Source organism: Suricata suricatta, chromosome 9 (assembly GCF_006229205.1).
Source record: "Suricata suricatta isolate VVHF042 chromosome 9, meerkat_22Aug2017_6uvM2_HiC, whole genome shotgun sequence".
NCBI lineage: Eukaryota > Metazoa > Chordata > Mammalia > Carnivora > Herpestidae > Suricata > Suricata suricatta.
In genome coordinates, this window is record NC_043708.1 from 93756561 (window position 1) to 93774673 (window position 18113).

The 18113-nt window shown below is 34.0% G+C and overlaps 1 protein-coding gene and 1 pseudogene across 5 annotated transcripts in view; both read right to left on the reverse strand.

Moving 5' to 3' along the window:
- The window catches only part of CCPG1 (cell cycle progression 1), a 43299-nt gene that overhangs the window by 731 nt on the left and 24455 nt on the right, over positions 1-18113 (reverse strand). For 2 of the 5 annotated variants that reach the window (XR_003913273.1, XM_029951743.1), the window contains exons 4-10: positions 16057-16133; positions 15071-15269; positions 12979-13074; positions 10910-11161; positions 6884-7005; positions 2863-4271; positions 569-666 (exon numbers count right to left, since the gene is read on the reverse strand). Coding sequence is in view for 4 of the 5 variants with exons in the window: in XM_029951743.1 (XP_029807603.1) it covers positions 569-666; positions 2863-4271; positions 6884-7005; positions 10910-11161; positions 12979-13074; positions 15071-15269; positions 16057-16133 (2253 nt within the window). In the remaining variant the exon portion in view is untranslated. Of the gene's footprint in view, positions 27-384; positions 667-2862; positions 4272-6883; positions 7006-10909; positions 11162-12978; positions 13075-15070; positions 15270-16056; positions 16134-18113 lie in introns of those variants that run through there. The other 3 variants (XM_029951744.1, XM_029951742.1, XM_029951745.1) reach the window with 3 other exon arrangements.
- On the reverse strand, positions 6766-6874 carry LOC115303291 (annotated as a pseudogene).

The window sequence follows — 18113 nt, forward strand, 5'->3', positions numbered from 1 at the left end:
GCAAATTCTTCACAACTCAACGGGCTCTTGAACCCACAAAAAGACAAGAAGCAAGTGTAAGATTATAAAGTGTTAAAGATGAAATCCCATCAGAAGGTACTTTTTTCAAGCTCTACTGCAAATTTAACACATGTATCAGTGTTAATTACACCTTGTCATAGGATCTGAGCTTGCTTTAAGCTCATACACCGAAAGGAAGACTCATGCACAAAATCTGTTGCATGCCTGGCTTCCTTGAAACTACAGTTGAACATTTCCAGTGCCAAAAAAAATTCAGCAAAGCTAAACTACAGGAAAATGCAAGTTAGTAAGCTTTTGCTTGATGCTTCTGAGTAATAATGTAAAGTCATCAAACTGATACTTAGAAATGACAGAAAGACATTATCTGGATAATTTCATTTTAGTTTCAACACCAAACACTGTAGAACACGTCCATGTTTCTGTTACCATTTTCTAATTTAACTTAATCATGATGATCAGTATTTAGGGTCAAAAGGTAACTGCCCCAATTCTATTTCAAGATTTGCCATGTGTCTTCCATTAGTGCGACCATATTTATGCCATTTACCTTCCCTTTTATAAGGTTGTGGCTGAGGGTGCTTCTGCTCTTGTTTTCGATGCCTGGAGTTTTCAATATTTACCATACGTTGCTTTTTATCTGGTCGACTGAAAGCAGTAAACACATTTTTCATCTATGTTAGAGTTAAATTTAAATAAGAAACAACTTTAATGTTTTTCTCCATTAATTATCTCAACACTCTGAAAAAGGACGTTAAATTAACTTGAAGTATAATCCTAATACTACCACACCAAAAATACCCAGTATTGTACTTTTATCATACAGACAGGAAAAACAAACATAACTGTAGTGGCAAAAAAGGGGAAATACTCAACAAATAAATAGAAATGTGACAATAAAATAATGAGATGTGTTTCCATTATTTTTCCTCGCTCGCAAAATCAATCCCTCCCCATTGGCTTCACCCATCAGGAGGAATATGTATACAGCTCTTACAAACAAAAGAAAGTTATTTTTCCTCTCTTACAGCCACAGCTAAGGTTCATAAACAAGGTCTGTATTTACAACTTTCCTCAAACTCCATAATCAGGCTTCTGTTACTACCTCACTGAAACAGTCCTTAATGCCATTCATGGCAACCCAATTCCTCAACCAAGAAATCCAGTCTCTTTTGTTTAATGTTTAAAGCATTTGACACACTTTTGTGTATTCCTTTCACTTGAGATGACCTTTCTATTTTCATACCTTTCTATGGTCTTCTCAACCCTCTATCTCCACAACCTCTTACGTTAGCGTTCCCCAAGAGTCTGATAAACACCCCAGCCTAGACTATCTGTATGCACACAGAATCTGGACTAGAGTCACCTATCTAATGGCCAACTAATTCCACGTAACTGTCAATAGATACCTCCAAGCCCAATTCTCAGTTCCAATTCCCCATACTCAAAACACTCTGGTGTCCCTTACCTTAATGATGCCACTAACCACCTACTGACCCAACCCAGAAATCTGGAAGAAATGCTACTTTCTACTTTTCTTTCACAAGAAATACCACTAATTTTACTTCTTATATATTATTCAAATCTGTCTCTCTACCACTCCTACTATTACCCTAGTTCAGATACTCATCAGCTCACGTCTATTTTTTCAAAGACCACCTACCAGTTTCTTTCCAACCCAAGCTGTTGCCAATGATCCAAAATGCAATGAAGTAACAAATCTTTTAGCATGAACCGAAGTCCTTCTGATCTTCACAAAAGATCTGTATCTTTTCTTTTCATACCCTAGCACTACCTTAAAGTGGCATGTCTTCACATCTTCAAATCTGTGCAAATGAAGTTCTCTTTGAGTAAAATGTCCTACTCTATCTACTTGGCAAATTCTCATTTCTCCTTCAAAAACCATTTTAAAGTTCAGTTCAAAGACCACCTCACTCATGAAGCCTCCTGAAACATCTCCATACTGAGGCCACCATACACAATGCCTCCATTCCTCCATTTCATCTCTTATGTTTACCTAACTCTCCAAAAGCCTGTGAGCTTCTTGATGGCTAGAGTTTTTCATGTTTCATCAGGGCAGCCTCACACTGTTTTGCTCATTTAGGCACTAGATATTTAATGACTAAAGATACCAGAATCAGTCTCATTATTTTATAGACACATTACATTTATTCAGAAAGATATATATCTCAAAGATAAAATAAAGGTAACATTTGAAGATTAGGGGAGCTTCAGGTTACAGAATAAAGCTAATAAGCAATGAATAGTTTTATTTATAAATTATGCATATAAACCACACATTATAACTTATAGCTTGCTAAATTTGCCTCTACCTTTATCAATGATAATTGTGTACTATTAAATATCATAATTTAGTTGGTAAGTGGAATTAGACAAGTGGGTCAATGCAAATTGTTACATATTAGCTCGTCCAATTTCAGAGTGAAATCTGTAACTGTTCACCCAAAGTGAGTAAAAAAATAAAGATTAAATGAAAATAATTTTATATAAGGTGATTATCTTTTCACATAAACTATAAAGAAAGAACAAAATAGGCTAAAATAGGATCTTTTTTCTTTAAGTCATCTTTCAGGAAGAAATTCAACCATCTGCAAGTCAAACTGATCACATGAAATTTTCAGTTTGTAATAGCTATTAAAATTGTATCTTTCCATTTAATGTATTCTGAATTCTCTAGCAATAAAGTACTTTTACAAATAGCACTTTTTTTCTTTACAAAAAGTACTTTATGGATAGTAACATTCCAAGATGTTAAAATAAAAATGCTACCCAATCTATAAATGTTAAAAACTATTATAATAACATGGTGCTATGTAAACCGACCTGGGTCCATATGGAGGGGAAAGAGTGTGACCAAAGAAGTGTCTATATATATATCCATCCAACTTCTCAAACACTCCATCATTATCTACTTGATATTCCTTCATGTCTTTAAGATAATCTTTAACATCATTAACAAAGTCAGTGAAGAGCTTCTGATCATGTATAAAGATACCATTTAGGAAAAACTTATTGATGAATTGATCAAGTTCTTTCCAGTGATGAAAACTATCCAGTTTTTCTAATAAATACCTTTCAATTAACTGTCTAAATTCATCTATCCTTACAGGATTCAACACTTTCATATTAAAAAGGTTAATGGATTCCTGTTGAGCACATTCAAATACACCAGAACAAGACCTTCTGAACGAATCAAAATTTGTACTACAGTCATGCTCCGCACTGCATTTCTGTGATTTTGTATTTTTTTTTAATTCTTCAAAGTGAACTGGCTTTCCTTTCCTTCCCTCTCTCTGCATAGTAGGGCCTCTACTATTCTGGTTTTGTGTGCGTGCCTTATACTGTGGGTGTAAATATTCACTAAAGACTGTTGGTTTTTTAGCTGCTTCTTCTTTTGTGGCACCAGATCTTTTATTGCCCTTTTCATCAAAGATATTCTTGGTAGTATCTTTGAAATGCCTGAAAGTGGATTTAACTGAATCTGAAAATTTTTTCAGATTTTCTTTCACAGCTTCTTTAGCCTGCTTAATTTTTTCTTTATGATGTCTCACAAACTCCTTGGTAGAATTCTTCATGGCATCAAATGTTTCCTTAACTGAACCCAAGAATGTTTCCTTGGACTTATTTTTAGCCCTGTGGTTTCCTCTGCTCCCTTTCTTTTTTCCATCAGTTTCTTGTTTTACATTTTGATCTTTTGCCTCAATATACAGCCTTTCCCACAAATCAGAACGCTGCTGTTCAAAGTTTAGCTTCTGCTCCAGCTCAGTGAGTCTTTCCTGTAAGATGTCTATTTCTTTTTTTTCAGTCAATACATTGGGAGAGTCTGGGCTGCCATATGATTCACTGGAGCTTAACTGTTGGAGCTCCACCTTTAAAGCCATGGTTATCTGCCGTTCTCTCTCCAGTTCCTTCCTTAGCATCTTGGCTTCTGCCAAAAGAGTCTCCCTTTGATGAAGGAAGCTGTGTGTCTTCAGCTTTTCTTCTTCCAGATGCTGCTTAAGCTTCTGATTTTCTGTAACTAATTCAGTACCTGTCCCTTTATCTTCCAATATTCTAATCTGTTCTCTTAGTTTCCTTAACTCCTCCTGTAATGAAGATAAGGCTTTTTCTTCCTTCTCCAGAGATATCCTTAAATACTGATTTTCTGTATCAAGGTTCTTTTTCTGAGTTTCAAAGGCCATCTTCTCTTCTTCAGTAAGGGCCCAACATCTTGCAAGGTTTTCCTTCAATGACTAAATTTTTTTGAAAGAGAAGAAAGAAAAATTTCAAATGCCTTATTTAAAAGCTCAATTTAAATCTGTAAGATGTAACCATATATAACCAATACTCATAAGTTCTTAGGATCTATTTTTTGTAAGATTTTATTTTTAAGTAATCTTCACACCCAATGTGGGGCTCAAACTCACAACCAAGATCAAGAGTCACTTGCTCTACTGACTAAGCCAGCCAGGAATTCCAAGTATCTTTCTGCAGACTATCCTTTTTGCAGTATATAGATTTGTAGTGTGTGTGTATATACATATATGTATTTCAAGATGTAAAAATCAGAAAATACAAGGTTCATATGCAAGAAAATAAAATACACAGCACAGAACTACATCAAAATAATAACATAGTTGGGGCCCCTGGGTGGCTCAGTATGCAAGTGCCCAATCCTTGATCTTGGCTCAGGTCTTAAACTTGGGATTACTAATTATTTCCCATAATCCTATTAAAGCCTTAATGGTTTCTAGTTCCACTTACAAGTTATGAGAAAAAGAAAAAGGTCTTCTATCTTTTGACTACAAGACTCTAATCTCTCCTGAGAAGTCTCCTAAGGAGAATTTAGGCAGGTCTAGAGGCTTCTCTGACCCTTAAGTGAAGGAAATAACCTTTTATAAAAAGTAATTATTACAGACAGAGATGACTTTAGACTTTAAAATATTCTATTTATATCCCCTGCACTCTATGAAAGAAAAACATTTCCATAGTCTCAGACCTATGTGAAAGATCTTCACCCTGCCTATGTCTATAACAACCCTAAATAAGTTCAGATGAGTCCTGTAAATTCTCCCAGAACTTCTTAAAGGACTCAATTTTGGTAATGTTTATAACCAATTCCCCCAATTTCAAATAATCTTCTGAAAAGATTATAACCAGAATAGCAATGTAACTCTGAAGCCAACACCCTTGATAGAAAAAAAAACCATGTTCAATTAGGTTTACAGAATTTTGCTGCATTTCACAGTAGCCTTGAATGGTCTTTCAACATGTTATTAGTAACAAACTTTTACCAAAACAGCAAGAAACTAAACAATATGCTTAAACAGATGAACAGTTATAGCATTGTCTAATCAGTTAGAGTATCTTATGTATAAATCAGCAAATGATACTTAAATTTTACTTAATTTACCACAGATATTATGGTTATCCACTTGAATGAGACGAAAAAAGTCTGATATACAAGAAACCAAAAAAAAGTCCTTTAAGAGAATGACAGTATTTCTGCTTGAAAAATATCTGAAATGGATGGTTCACGGTCCAATTCATTAGTCTTCAAAGAACAAATTAAAATTTAAAATTTCATTATAATCATTTCTACTGCTCTTTAAATGTGAGAGAAAATAAGTTTCGTGTAGGCAATGGAAGTACAGACTAATGTAGCATTGTCTTTAAATGCAAAAGCACAAGGGACCACAGAATGACTGGAGGGTATATTCTGCATTCAAGGAACTCCAGAGTCTTGATTTAAGTGCCTGATAAGCAAATCAGGGAGGTCTGATTGGGGCAGGTCTCTCAAGAAGATCTTCAAAATCCAAACCACATTTAATAGCTGGAGATAAGACAGCTACAAGAACTGACTCAGTAAAGATCTATGCAGGGTCAGTCTGCTAAAAACCAACATCATCCCAAGAAACCAAAATCCATGGTGGTAAAGAAGAAAATAGCTACTCTTTTTATTTTGATCAAGGTAGGAAAAACTACACTACTTACAAATAACTTGAGTAGTCCCTGCCTGAAAGATAGAATTCAGACGTCAAGTGGGATTCTTTTAAGGAAATATAATCATGACCCTATAAGGGAAACACACATAAACTGTGAAGGAAATTTAAGGGAACGGGAGGGAAAAGCAACAGTTTACTTTTCTACCCTGAGTTTATCTACAAGCCCTATAACCCTTCTTACGGAAGAAGCAGACAGGAGACCAGGTACTGCGTTGGTCCTCATACCCACACAGGTATGAAAAGAACTGCTGGGGGGTAGGTAGGTTGTAGGTAGGCAAGTAGAAGATGCTCTCTCTTCTATCAGACCCAACAAGAAACCAAAGAAAAAGGAACTGGCTGATTATTTCCTTTGCTCAAGGAAAGATCTTAGAAAGAAGCTACAAACTCCTCTTTCTTACTGACTGGAAATGTTTTGCTCAGTTCTGTAAATATAATGTTAATAATAACAATGTTTTATATATATATCAATTAAAATGTTAATTATAATAATCAGAAATAACATCTTTGAAGTAAGATAAAGTCAGCTCTGCCAGTTGCTGACCCTGGAAAAGTTAACTTTTTTGAACCTCTTTCCCATCTATGAAATGAAGTTAATACTTGCTTACTAATTCACAGAGCTGGGGTGAGCAATAAAATACTGTATGTGAGGTACTCACAGCAGTGACTAGGACATAGTAATTACAGTTACAATATTATTACTTACTCACTTATAATTTGCTTTGTATTTGTATCTGAACAGCATAATAATTACTGGCTAACTTTTTTATAAAGTCTGTTAGTATATGTACCTTATATTAAACTGATAATAACAGATACTACACTTGATCTTAGCCAAAAGGCCGAGAAGCAATAGTATGTACCTTATAATCTATAAAAGATTCTTGTTCCTGTTGACATTGGGAAAGATAATCCTTCATATCATTCAATTCATCTTCATGTATCTTTCTGACTAACAGTTGACGCTTCTGAATCTGAATTGTGCCTGAAAAATGAATAAGTAAAATCTCATGATGTCATTCATCAAACGGTGGTAGATAAATGTTAGTATAAATCAGGCCAACTACTTTTTTTTTAATTTAGCATACACCAACAGATACTTAAGCAGTTCAGTATCCTTTTGGTTAAAAATAAGCCAGCCTACGGTATTGAGGGCACCCAAGTTTGTTGTTTTTGACAGATGGTTGAGGTATATAAAGGGTTGTGATCAACAGGGAAACAAACCATGGAATCTATTCACAGGATGTAATCAATAAGGAAAACAAAATAAAATTAAATTAAAATGTCTATTTTTTTTCTCACTATATTTTGCCTAAACGGTGTAACACAGCCCAAAAAGTATAGCAAGGTAATAACTGGCTGTGATTACCTACGCTTCTCACAGCCAAATCTTTTAAGAATTCTGCATTCTTAAAAGGTCTGTGCTGGGGCATCTAGGTGGCTCAGTCGGTTAAGCATCCGGCTTCAGCTCAGGTCATGATCTCACAGTTCGTGGTTTTGAGCCCCGCGTCGGGCTCTGTGCTGACAGCTAGCTCAGAGCCTGGAGCCTGTATTCGGATTCTGTCTCCCTCTCTCTCTGACCCTCCCCTGCTCATGCTGTCTCTCTCTCTCTCTCAAAATAAATAAAAAACATTTAAAAAATTAAAAAAACAAAAGGTCTGTACTAGAGTGCCACCATCCCCATCCCAGCAGTAAAAAATCTTTGCCTAAAAACCAAAATGTTAATTTGCCGAGACATGCTGTTCACATGCTGCTACATTCCTCATGCAGGAGAGAAAAAAACAAAAAACAAATAACAAAAACACCACTACTAAATCAAAAATAAGGCAAAAGGAGGTGCCTGGGTGGCTCAATCAGTTAAGCATCCAGCTCTTGATTTCAGCTCAGGTTATGATCTCACAGTTCCTGGGACTGAGTCCCATATTAGGCTCTGTGCTGACAGCGTGGAGCCTGCTTGAGATTCTTTCTTCTCTTTCTGCCCCTCCCCAGCTCATGTGCACAAGTGCACGCTCTTTCTCTCTCTCAAAATAAATAAATGTTAAAAAAAAAAAAAGGCAAAAGGCATTTGGCAACCATGAAATTAACATCTACGGTGGGATTCTATTATGTAAAGACATCACAGGATTTTGTAATGAAAGAATGTAATGATAATTTACTATTTCTTCCCCTACTGCTAAAAAAATTAACCTTCAATTTCTTCAATAATCTTGAGAAACACTAAAGAGAAAATTTTTGCCAAATTATAAACAACTGTTACCAGCTCTGATACTCTTCTGCTAGGGTTCACTTCCTCTCTTTTAATTTTCCAATTTATAAAAAGTATGTCAACTTTGTTTCAGTATTACTCAAAAGAATTTCAGATTTTTTTAAATGTTGAAAATTCATTTGTAGTTCCCCAAATAACAGAAAACCTCTTTGTTTTCAAAATGCTGATAGGATTCAATTCCTTCACCCCCTGGAAAATAACCTAAAACTATGTACTGAGATCTGAACTTGCAGGACTATTACACAGCATATGTTGGACAACTGTCTTAATGTGACCTGATTTATCCCCCTTCTTATAGTCCAGCCAGTCTTCTCACTGCTCCCAAACCCAGCAAAGTTTACATTCAGATTATCATGTTCTCCATTACTGGAAAGTTCCACTTTCCTTCTACCTAGCATAAGCATAAGATAAGACCCAGCTCAGATCCTACCACCTCCAGAATGACTCAGTAAGTATAGCCTTTGAGCTCTAATGCTTATCTGTGCTACATAACTTAGCACCTAGTTATATTCTGTTGTAATGTCTGAAGAGCAGGGTAGCCTATCAATACTTAAAGCAACTCCATAAGAAAATCAGATCAACTGAACTCCACTGTCAATTTAGAATATGGATAGCCTACATGTAAAAGAAGAGTAAGGAACACAGGTGCTTCATACATGAAGATTTTTTTTAAAACGTTTTGTGTACACTTTTAGAACCTAAAGCAGAACCAAATACCTGTAGTACATTATTTTACTATCCCCAATTCTGCCAGTTTTCCCTTCCTTCTAGGAAAGATCTGATTCTCCAAGCTCATACAAAACCAAGGCTGGTGAATGTTCTGAGTGACTCACTTTGTAGGATGTTTTGTTAAATAATTAGTAAGCAAATGGATTATGGAGTGCAATGACTAATTTCACAGTGCATGAGAAATTCAAAAGGGCTCTGAAATCAACGCAAATGAGCTCAAGTGTTGAGATAAGTGCCAGGATTAAGAAAAATGTGATGTCCTTTAACTAGTGACCTTGAAAAGCAAACAGGCAAGTTTTCATATGTTCACGAAGCCAATCTCCTCACGATGCAGACCTACTTCATTATTACCCAGGCTTTTCGTGCTCGCTTTGGCAGCACATATCTTACCCAGGCTTTTCACATTCCAAAAAGATACTTTTAAAGTATAAGAAAGTTTTTAATTAAATATAATCATTAAAGTAAATTTTACAAGTAACCAAAATCTTAAATAGAGCAGTATTTTTTTAATTTTGAAAGCACTCTTTTCTAAATTATTCTTTCTATGAAATACTTAAAGGTCATGCAATTGGTGGAGTTTTAATGCAATTTGGTTTAACATTAAATCACTGTCCAATTTTTTTTAGTAAGAAAAAAAAGATTACAAGAAGACCTCCTTTGTTACCTCCATGTTTACCTGTGGGCGGAAAAAATCATGCTCAAAAATTCATACATTTGTTCCAGCTAGGTAATAACAAAATTAGGCATATATTTCAAATCAAATCTCATTACAACAAACTTCAAGGGAGGATATAAATTATAGTATCTCAGTATTACATTCAAACAGATATCCACCAGGGGTCTAAATGCTTGATTTTTAAATATAAAGTTAGACAAAAAGAAACATATTTTATTGACTCTGACTTCAAACTTGACTGTCTTAAGTTTATTCTAACATTATACTGTGCTGAATAATGTATCTTTTCTAAAATTTAACATATGGTACATTTTTCATTAAGAAATACATTGTTGAAAGGAACTAGCAAAACAGGAATATTCCAAAAGTTATTAAACTGTGGATCATATCAGCAAAAACTCAGAAGTACTTCATGCAAGGCAAATTGAAATCTGTGAAAGTGACAAGATCTAAAACATTTGTTTAAAGTGGTTTTTTTCCCCAAAAATTCTAATATAGCAAAGAATGTGAACACTCAGTTCTAAATAGTCTTATCTTTGTATACACAATCACAGAAACTAAGAGTCAACAGTTAGGCTCCCAAATGAAAAATAACACCATATGGAATTCCCTCCTCTTTTCATCCAAGACACTTTTAAGGGCTTTGCATTCAAGATGATCAATATACATAAACACTAACAAGAATAATAGTGAACGAAGTATAATGCTAAATTATAAAACAAATTCTCAATTCATATGGATCATAGAAGCAGTAACAAATGTCACAAAATACAATGCTTGCATAAAACCTGAGGGGAAAAATAATGAGAGCCAATTATTGTGGCATTTCAAACGTAACCATTTCAACTAGGATTCAAATAATCTTCCAAATAAAGCCACAATTAAAGCTAGTTTGTGATTCTAAATTAAGATGATTTGCCTCCTGGTAAGCACTTTAGATTATTAATCTTTCTTTTTCTTAAAAAAAAAAATGCATACAAAAAATCCCTACATTTCTTAAATACCACCTAACTTCAGTGACAAACTGGCAGCTTTGTGAGGTAGGTAGCACTATCCCTATTTTCCAAATGAGAAAATTGAGGCTCAAACAGATGGCAAGCTTTGCAAGGTTATTTATTTAATGAGGACCCTGAAAACAGATCTCAGAATTCCTCAGCCTTAGTAAGGGTCCATACACTACACCATCCGTTTTTATATAACCCATTTTCAAATACTTACCATAGAAATGTCCAAATCCCATGCTGATTGCAATCACCAGAGCAAGTATAACACATTTATTGAGACCACTGCTGAACTGGCGTTTACACAACTCCGTAGAGGGTTCGGTTTCTTGTTCAGGGAGTAGCCGTTCTTCAGATTCTGAACTAGAAACAGTCTTCTTCCTAGCTCGGCGTCGTCTAAAGGCAGGACTAGGCTGATGACTGGTCTCATCGCTACTTGATTCATCGTCGCTAGGCTGGGATGAAAATACTATTTTGAAAAGAAACATGTAAATATTAAAATTTTTAGAATAGTTTCTCCAGTAAACATGATTTAGAATAATCAATGCCATCTCTACATGCCCTTTTACATAAGACAGCCAAAAACAAAAAGAACACAAACACTCAAGTTTTCAGGTTTATCAACATAAAGCCAAAACATCAAAGATTTCAACTGTGATAAACAAAAATCAATCATATTCTGTGCCATTGAGGGTCTATCTGGTTTTATTTTTTAAACCTCTCTTATAGTTTATACTGTTAGAAGAATCATTCTCATAGTCTATTAAATTTCTTTGCTATTAGAACCATAAACAGATATTCTTTCTAGAAGGAAAAAAAAAAACCAACTCTCAATCTCTTCTTTCAATTTCAAATAGAGGCAATTTAAGCTCAACTATTTAAGGGACAGAGGGAGGAATACAAACAGTTCCTGTGACTTACAAAGTACAACAACTACCTAAAGTTTTCTTGGGTGTATCTGGACCCTAGTTTCATTTTCATTCCTTGAGACCTCAATCAAGGTTTAAAGCACTATAGTTTAAAACAGGTTTCCAGAAGTCAGATGAGCCCTTCCCTTCGACTGCCACTCTTACTAGAAGGTTATTAATTTTACCCTCTAGTAAATATGTCAGCATGAGGAAGTGACACAACAGCTATCTCCGATATTAGGGACTAGTCTGGTGCTGCTCCTTTATGAAAAGAATCGTAAAGAACAACAACAACAAAACGCCACAACAAATCTCAAGTCCAGGTATATCCACTAAAAAATCACCTTTGTTTTTTTCAAATGTATAATTTGTAACACTGTTCCATCAATCAATAAACTATACGTTGACACAGAAAGTTAGATGGCTTGGTAATAAGAATTTCCACAGGCCAGTTGGAAGGAAAAAAAAAGGACCAAAAGGATAAATGTGAACCTCAATTTCATAAGAAGAGCTCCAAAACAACAAACACTCATGCTTCAAAAAAGGAAATCGGTTCTTCAGAAAACAGTATAGGATATTCATGCCACAGGAAAACTGGTGACTTAGGTTAGGCAGTACTTTTTAAAGATGGATCACAGAGGAATTCGGTTAAGTTTCACACTGACAACAACAAACACAAAGACAAAAAGAACTACTGAATGAATGAATATTCCTAATATTTAGTGATACAGATGCTATTGAGAGATCTTTTGATCATGACCCTTATGCCCATCATGTTTATCAGGTTATTCTTGATCACTAGTTTTTCCCAGATGCCGTCGCCTCAGCTGTGAGGTTACATTTCTTGGACAAAGAGAAAGAAAGGAAGACTTAAACAAAGCATTACAGAATACAAAGGCATTCAAGATCACGGCTGGAGTACTTAAGCCAGACTCTCTGGCAATATGTATTAAAATGGATAAATGCAAAACCAATCTGTCAAAATTCCTTTCCAATTTCATTTGAAATGGCACAAAATTAATTTAATTCTACATTAGCATACTGCCATCATTATATATTCTAAGTAAACAAGCCAGCCTAATCTATATTAATAAATTCATCTCCTTATCTAATGCTTCCCTCTTTTTTAACCCATACATATGATAGCTAAAGTATTTTGATTTTTAAATTTCTTCCAAAGCTTAATTTGGCCCATAGTCCAAGATGCAGGCAATGCAAAGGCATGCAGTAAGCTCAGCCAGCTTTATTACAAGATCAATTTGAACACCTGTTTAGAGTATCACAGATGACAACAGATATCTTTAAAGCACTAAGTAAATAGTAAATGTGACTAGGCAAACTCAGCTCTGGAAAAGCTGATCAGATTTAGTCACACCACCTTGGAAAGCGAGTTGGCTAGGAACATGGTGTTTCAGCTGATCATCCCATCCCCTTATGCATTCAGGAATCTTCCACAGCTTCTCCCACCACCTTTCTTTTGTGAATAAACAGGAAAAAAAGATGTATAAAGCTTTGTTATAAGGACTAAAAAGGAAAAAGAGAATTGAAAATACTTATTTTAATCATCACTTAACATCGTTATTGGTGCTCCATCAAAATTTTACAGTCATGCCTTTAAAAAAAAAAAACATATGCAATACAAACTTTTCTACAGCTACCAACTTTGCTTCCTTGGGGTAGAATCCTCCGGCGGCATTGGGCAGTATTCTCAAAAAAAAGTATATTGCCCCAAGAATCTAATTTAGAAGAAGAAAAAAACCTGAAGTTGAAATCCTACAGAGAGGGAGAAGAAGGGAAAGGAAAAATCAAAATAACCAGATAATAGGTAGTTGGGAATTAAACCAAGAAAAATAGGAGATGAGAGAAAACAAAGACTTTAGCAATGGATTTATATATAGTATTTTCAACATAATCCAAAATGTCATTTTTTAAATTATTTTGTAATAGTTTCTTTATTGAAATAACTTACTCCTTTGGGAGAGACAGCAATGGATAAAAATACTCTTAATAAAATATTTCTCTTATTTTAAAAATATTAACTGGAACTGTAAAATTCCCAAGAAGTCCAAGTTCAGAATGGAGATAAAAACTAGAATAATGTGCTTTGAAGTACTCAAGTTCCTGAAAAAAAATTAAGTTTGTAACAACAATTTCTTAAATGTCTGCTTGGACACTGCATCTTCTGCAATACTCCTGCTTCAAGATGACTACTTTTTCTGGCCCATGAATATTATCAAGTTAAACAAGCATCTACAGTCTTCCAAAAAAGGAAGGAAGAAAGAAGACTACTTGAATACAGCATGAATCCTGTATTTAAACAAAATAAAATCTGATGAACAAAAAGGTTCCAGAATCATTTCATTAGTCCTGGTAATAATGTACTACGGATATGTCATTCTGGCAAAGACTGACCACCACTAAGAATGCCAGCTGAGTATTTAAATATTTTAATAGAGTGTTTTCTAGCTCTTGTATACTAATTGAAAATAACTTGCCATTAAATGAGATAGCTAAAAATCTCTACTTGATATTTTATTAGCTTAAAGTGGAATAAAAGAAAGTCCACTGTCTGGTTCTGGTAAATGTAAGTATTAAAGAACAGTAAACTCTCAAAAAATAATCAAAAATAGACACATCCCTATTTTTGCATCAAATTAGGACATTCTGGAATCACTTAAAAGTGCACCAACTTGTCTTTCCCACAATTCATCCTTGAGTTACAGCCCAAGTTATTGGTTAATAAGCGTGTGTTAATTCCAAGTCTGTTTATCTTCCAGTAACTTTGTGTCTAAATATTTATGTCCACCTTAAAAGATGTTGCATATATATCCCTCCAACTGAGCCAAAGAAATATAGAAAGGACTTAGCTCAGTAACTCACATTTTAACCTCCAAATCATTATTTGAACAGTAGGCATGAACTGCATTAATAATGTGACTTAAAATAGACACCTTTCATAACTCAATCTAAAATGAAAAATACAAAGGTCAGGGGCTTTGGGATGCTGCTGTTGCGAGCTCTATGAACCCTGTTTAGCACATAGTAGCACCCAATAAATGTTTGTTAAATCATTAATAATTGAAAGGATCTAAAAGACTTCAAAAAGAAGCTTATTTTCTAGAATATAAAATTTGTGCCACTCTAAGTAGAAATCTTAACTTTCTCCTGTTTTTAGTCACAATGACTCTATCTCCCACCTTTAAGGCAAATGCATTTGGTATGTTTTAGACAATAACAAATCTCCTTGAAGATATTTTTTTTCATCTTTCACTTAATAAAAGATGGTATTTATTGTTATAGCAATTGTACTCTAAGCCCTGTAATCTAAGAAAATGCCAGATTTAACAGGTTTTACCCAAAAAAATCTCAAATATATTAAAGTGTTGACCATTATTTATATATATATATAAGGTGGTGACAGGAGACCTTAAGTCTCTCATCAGTGTATTTATTCTTTATGCAGGTCTTACCAGTTTCTGGCTGGCAGAATGTATACTGGCTGCTAGAAGAAGAGCCCATGTTAAAGTCTTCTGGACTCTGTGCTTCTTCAACAATTATAGCTTCCGGATTTCCAGTTTCTTCTAACTTAGGTGGCTCAAGGGTAACAATATCAGAATCATCACTGACAGCTCCAAAATAGACATTGTCTTCAGACGACTTTTCTTCTCTCTGAGGAATAATTTTAAAGACAGTAGTAAATTTAACAATTATTTAAGAGCCCTTTGTTTTCTATGCAGTTCAAAGTGTACAACAGTACTTCAGTGGTATGGTAATTTAGGCTTAAAATAAAAGATATGTCATGCCCAAAGGACAAAGACTACTCAAGGGTAGGCTCATCTTTTAGTTTTAAAACACCATGAACCCCCTCTAGGATTAACTCTCTCAGAATTAGATCAGACTGCTGCCTAATTACTGTGGGCGGCAGAAGACACAAGGGCCATGGAAAAGAGGATTCATTTCTCACCAATTCATGGGTTTATATGAGCATGATTCTATAGTCAGGAAGCCCATAAAAACGGATTACAAATTTCTCTGGTTATATATGTAATAAACTTCAATGGTTATGCCATATAAAGATCATGTCATCTAGTTTTATCAAGAAGTCAAGTAAAACACCAAAAAACAAAATTTTGTTTATTCTCAAATTTTAAAACAAATCATTTTTAGAAATCTTCCCTAATAACTTAATTTCTCAATATATTTTAAGAATGAAATCTTTTTCCAAGGAAAATTATATTAGAGGGTAATTACCAAGAAATTACTTTTGTAAACTAAAAGACATCTCACTTAAGAGTTAAAACAGAAGCTAAGGCTAATAATAAAAGTGACCAATGTAGAATCTCAAAATTTTTAAGAAAAGTTGTATATAATTCAAAGAGGAACAGAAACACAATTAGAAAGGGATACCTAAGGAATACTGTTCATCATATACCCACAGAGTAAAACAGAAGTTTACCTCAAGTGCTGACTTCGTTTCCTCCAAAGCTGGATAAGCAGTTTCTCCCATTAACACCATGTCATTCTGGCTACTCTCTGATATAAACCAAAGATCAATTCAATCAATTATGCTTAACTGACTTTTTATAGGCCACATATGTTATAATGTGAGTACATAAAATCTATTCCTAATTTTTAAGTGGATTTAATTAAATGACATATACAATTATAACATCACTCTAATGCTAAAAAACTCTATATTTCAAATACAATTATTTGAAATTGTCAGAGGATAATTTTAGATAATGAACTGAGCTCATTTAAAATATACTAAAAAAACTATACAATCTCTAAGTAAACTGCATAATTTCTACTTTATAATACCAAAGCACTAAATCCAAAGTGTTTGTAAAAATCCATTAATATGGGAAAATAATTTTCAGACATCTGATGGTACATTTCCTGAACTCTTAGTTTATTCAGAATTCCTAAAAGTAGCACTATTCTAGTGACTGTCAATACCTGGTAACACAAGAAACAAAACTAGAGCTTCAAATTATGAGTTCTTTGCAATGAAAAGGACTATAAAAAAGAAGGAATCAAAAGAACACAGAAAAGCGAGATGTCACTATAGCAGATATATTTTATAAGAAACTCCTCAAAGAAAAAAATGTACAAAAAAACTAGAGTTCATAAAATTCTATTTTTCATGAAAATGGCTATAAAATTTTCATAGAAGTTAGAAATATTAACATAATACATGATAAACATGAATTTTATGCATAGTAAAGAACATATACCAAATGTTAATAGCAGTTATCTCTGGATAAAAAGAATTAAGGGTGACTTAAAATTTGTTTTGTTCATCATTTTTTCTGTCAATATTATTTCTCATAGAATTAGCCCCTCCAAAAAAACAGAGGAGGAAAAAAAAAAAAAAACTATGCCATCTGTATGTGTTACATAGCCCCTAACAGAGTATTAATCTGAAATTAAGTCTCTTCAACAAAGGTGGAGTTGGGTCCAAGGATTCCCAAGGAAGTCTGGACATACTTTTACATATGTGAGTAGGTGCATATCTTGGGAGACTCTCTTACCTATCAAAGATGAGAATCACTGAAAACAAGATTAACAGGCATAATCCATCATTATTTCTAGATATGACACATCTATTTTATTCTCCTGAGAAGAATATGTTCTATTTACATTTTAATGTAATTACTTATTTATTTTTTTAATTTTTTATGTTTATTTATTATTGAGACAGAGAGAAACAGAGCATGACTGGGGGACAGAGAGAGATGGAGACACAGAATCCCAAGCAGGATCCAGGCTCTGAGCTGTCAGCACAGAGTCTAATGTGGGGCTCGAACCCACAAACCGTGAGATCATGACCTGATCCGAAGTTGGTCGCTTAACCGACTGAGCCACCCAGGCACCCCAATTAAAGCAATTTTTTAAAAAAACATTTTTTATATATTTTTTTAATTTAAAATTTTTATTTATTTATTTTACTTTATAAAGTTTCATATTTTTTAACATATGCAATTATTTTCTATCATTTACAATACAGTAGTTGCAATGACACTCAAAACAGAGAAGCAAAGCAAAAAATCAAAACACCAACTTCTGTTTCATGTAATTAGACTTATATAGAAATTAGAAGGTGAAGTAACAACTAGTTAATCACCTAATTTCACAGCTATCTGAAGTGGCAATCGTTATATAGCAGCTTATCTATGATACATTCAAGATAGATGATACAATATATTACTTGTTCATAGGCTACAACACAGCCTGCTTAATACCTTTCCTTAAATTCCACCTCTATACTACAATATGCTTGAGGTCCATGCAAAAAAGTAGCTACCTTTTATGTAGGAAATGGATGATTAAGTCTTTGGTGTTGTAAAAGCAACTTCATTTTAAAAAAACATTTTTAAAAACGTTTCAGAAGTAATTTAAAAATGAAGAATACAGCAGTTAAATACCTTTTTACCACCTCTAACCAAAAGTAATTCGAAGTGCGATAACTAGAAAAGTTTAGTAAATCCCTTGTATTTTGCACATCACTAG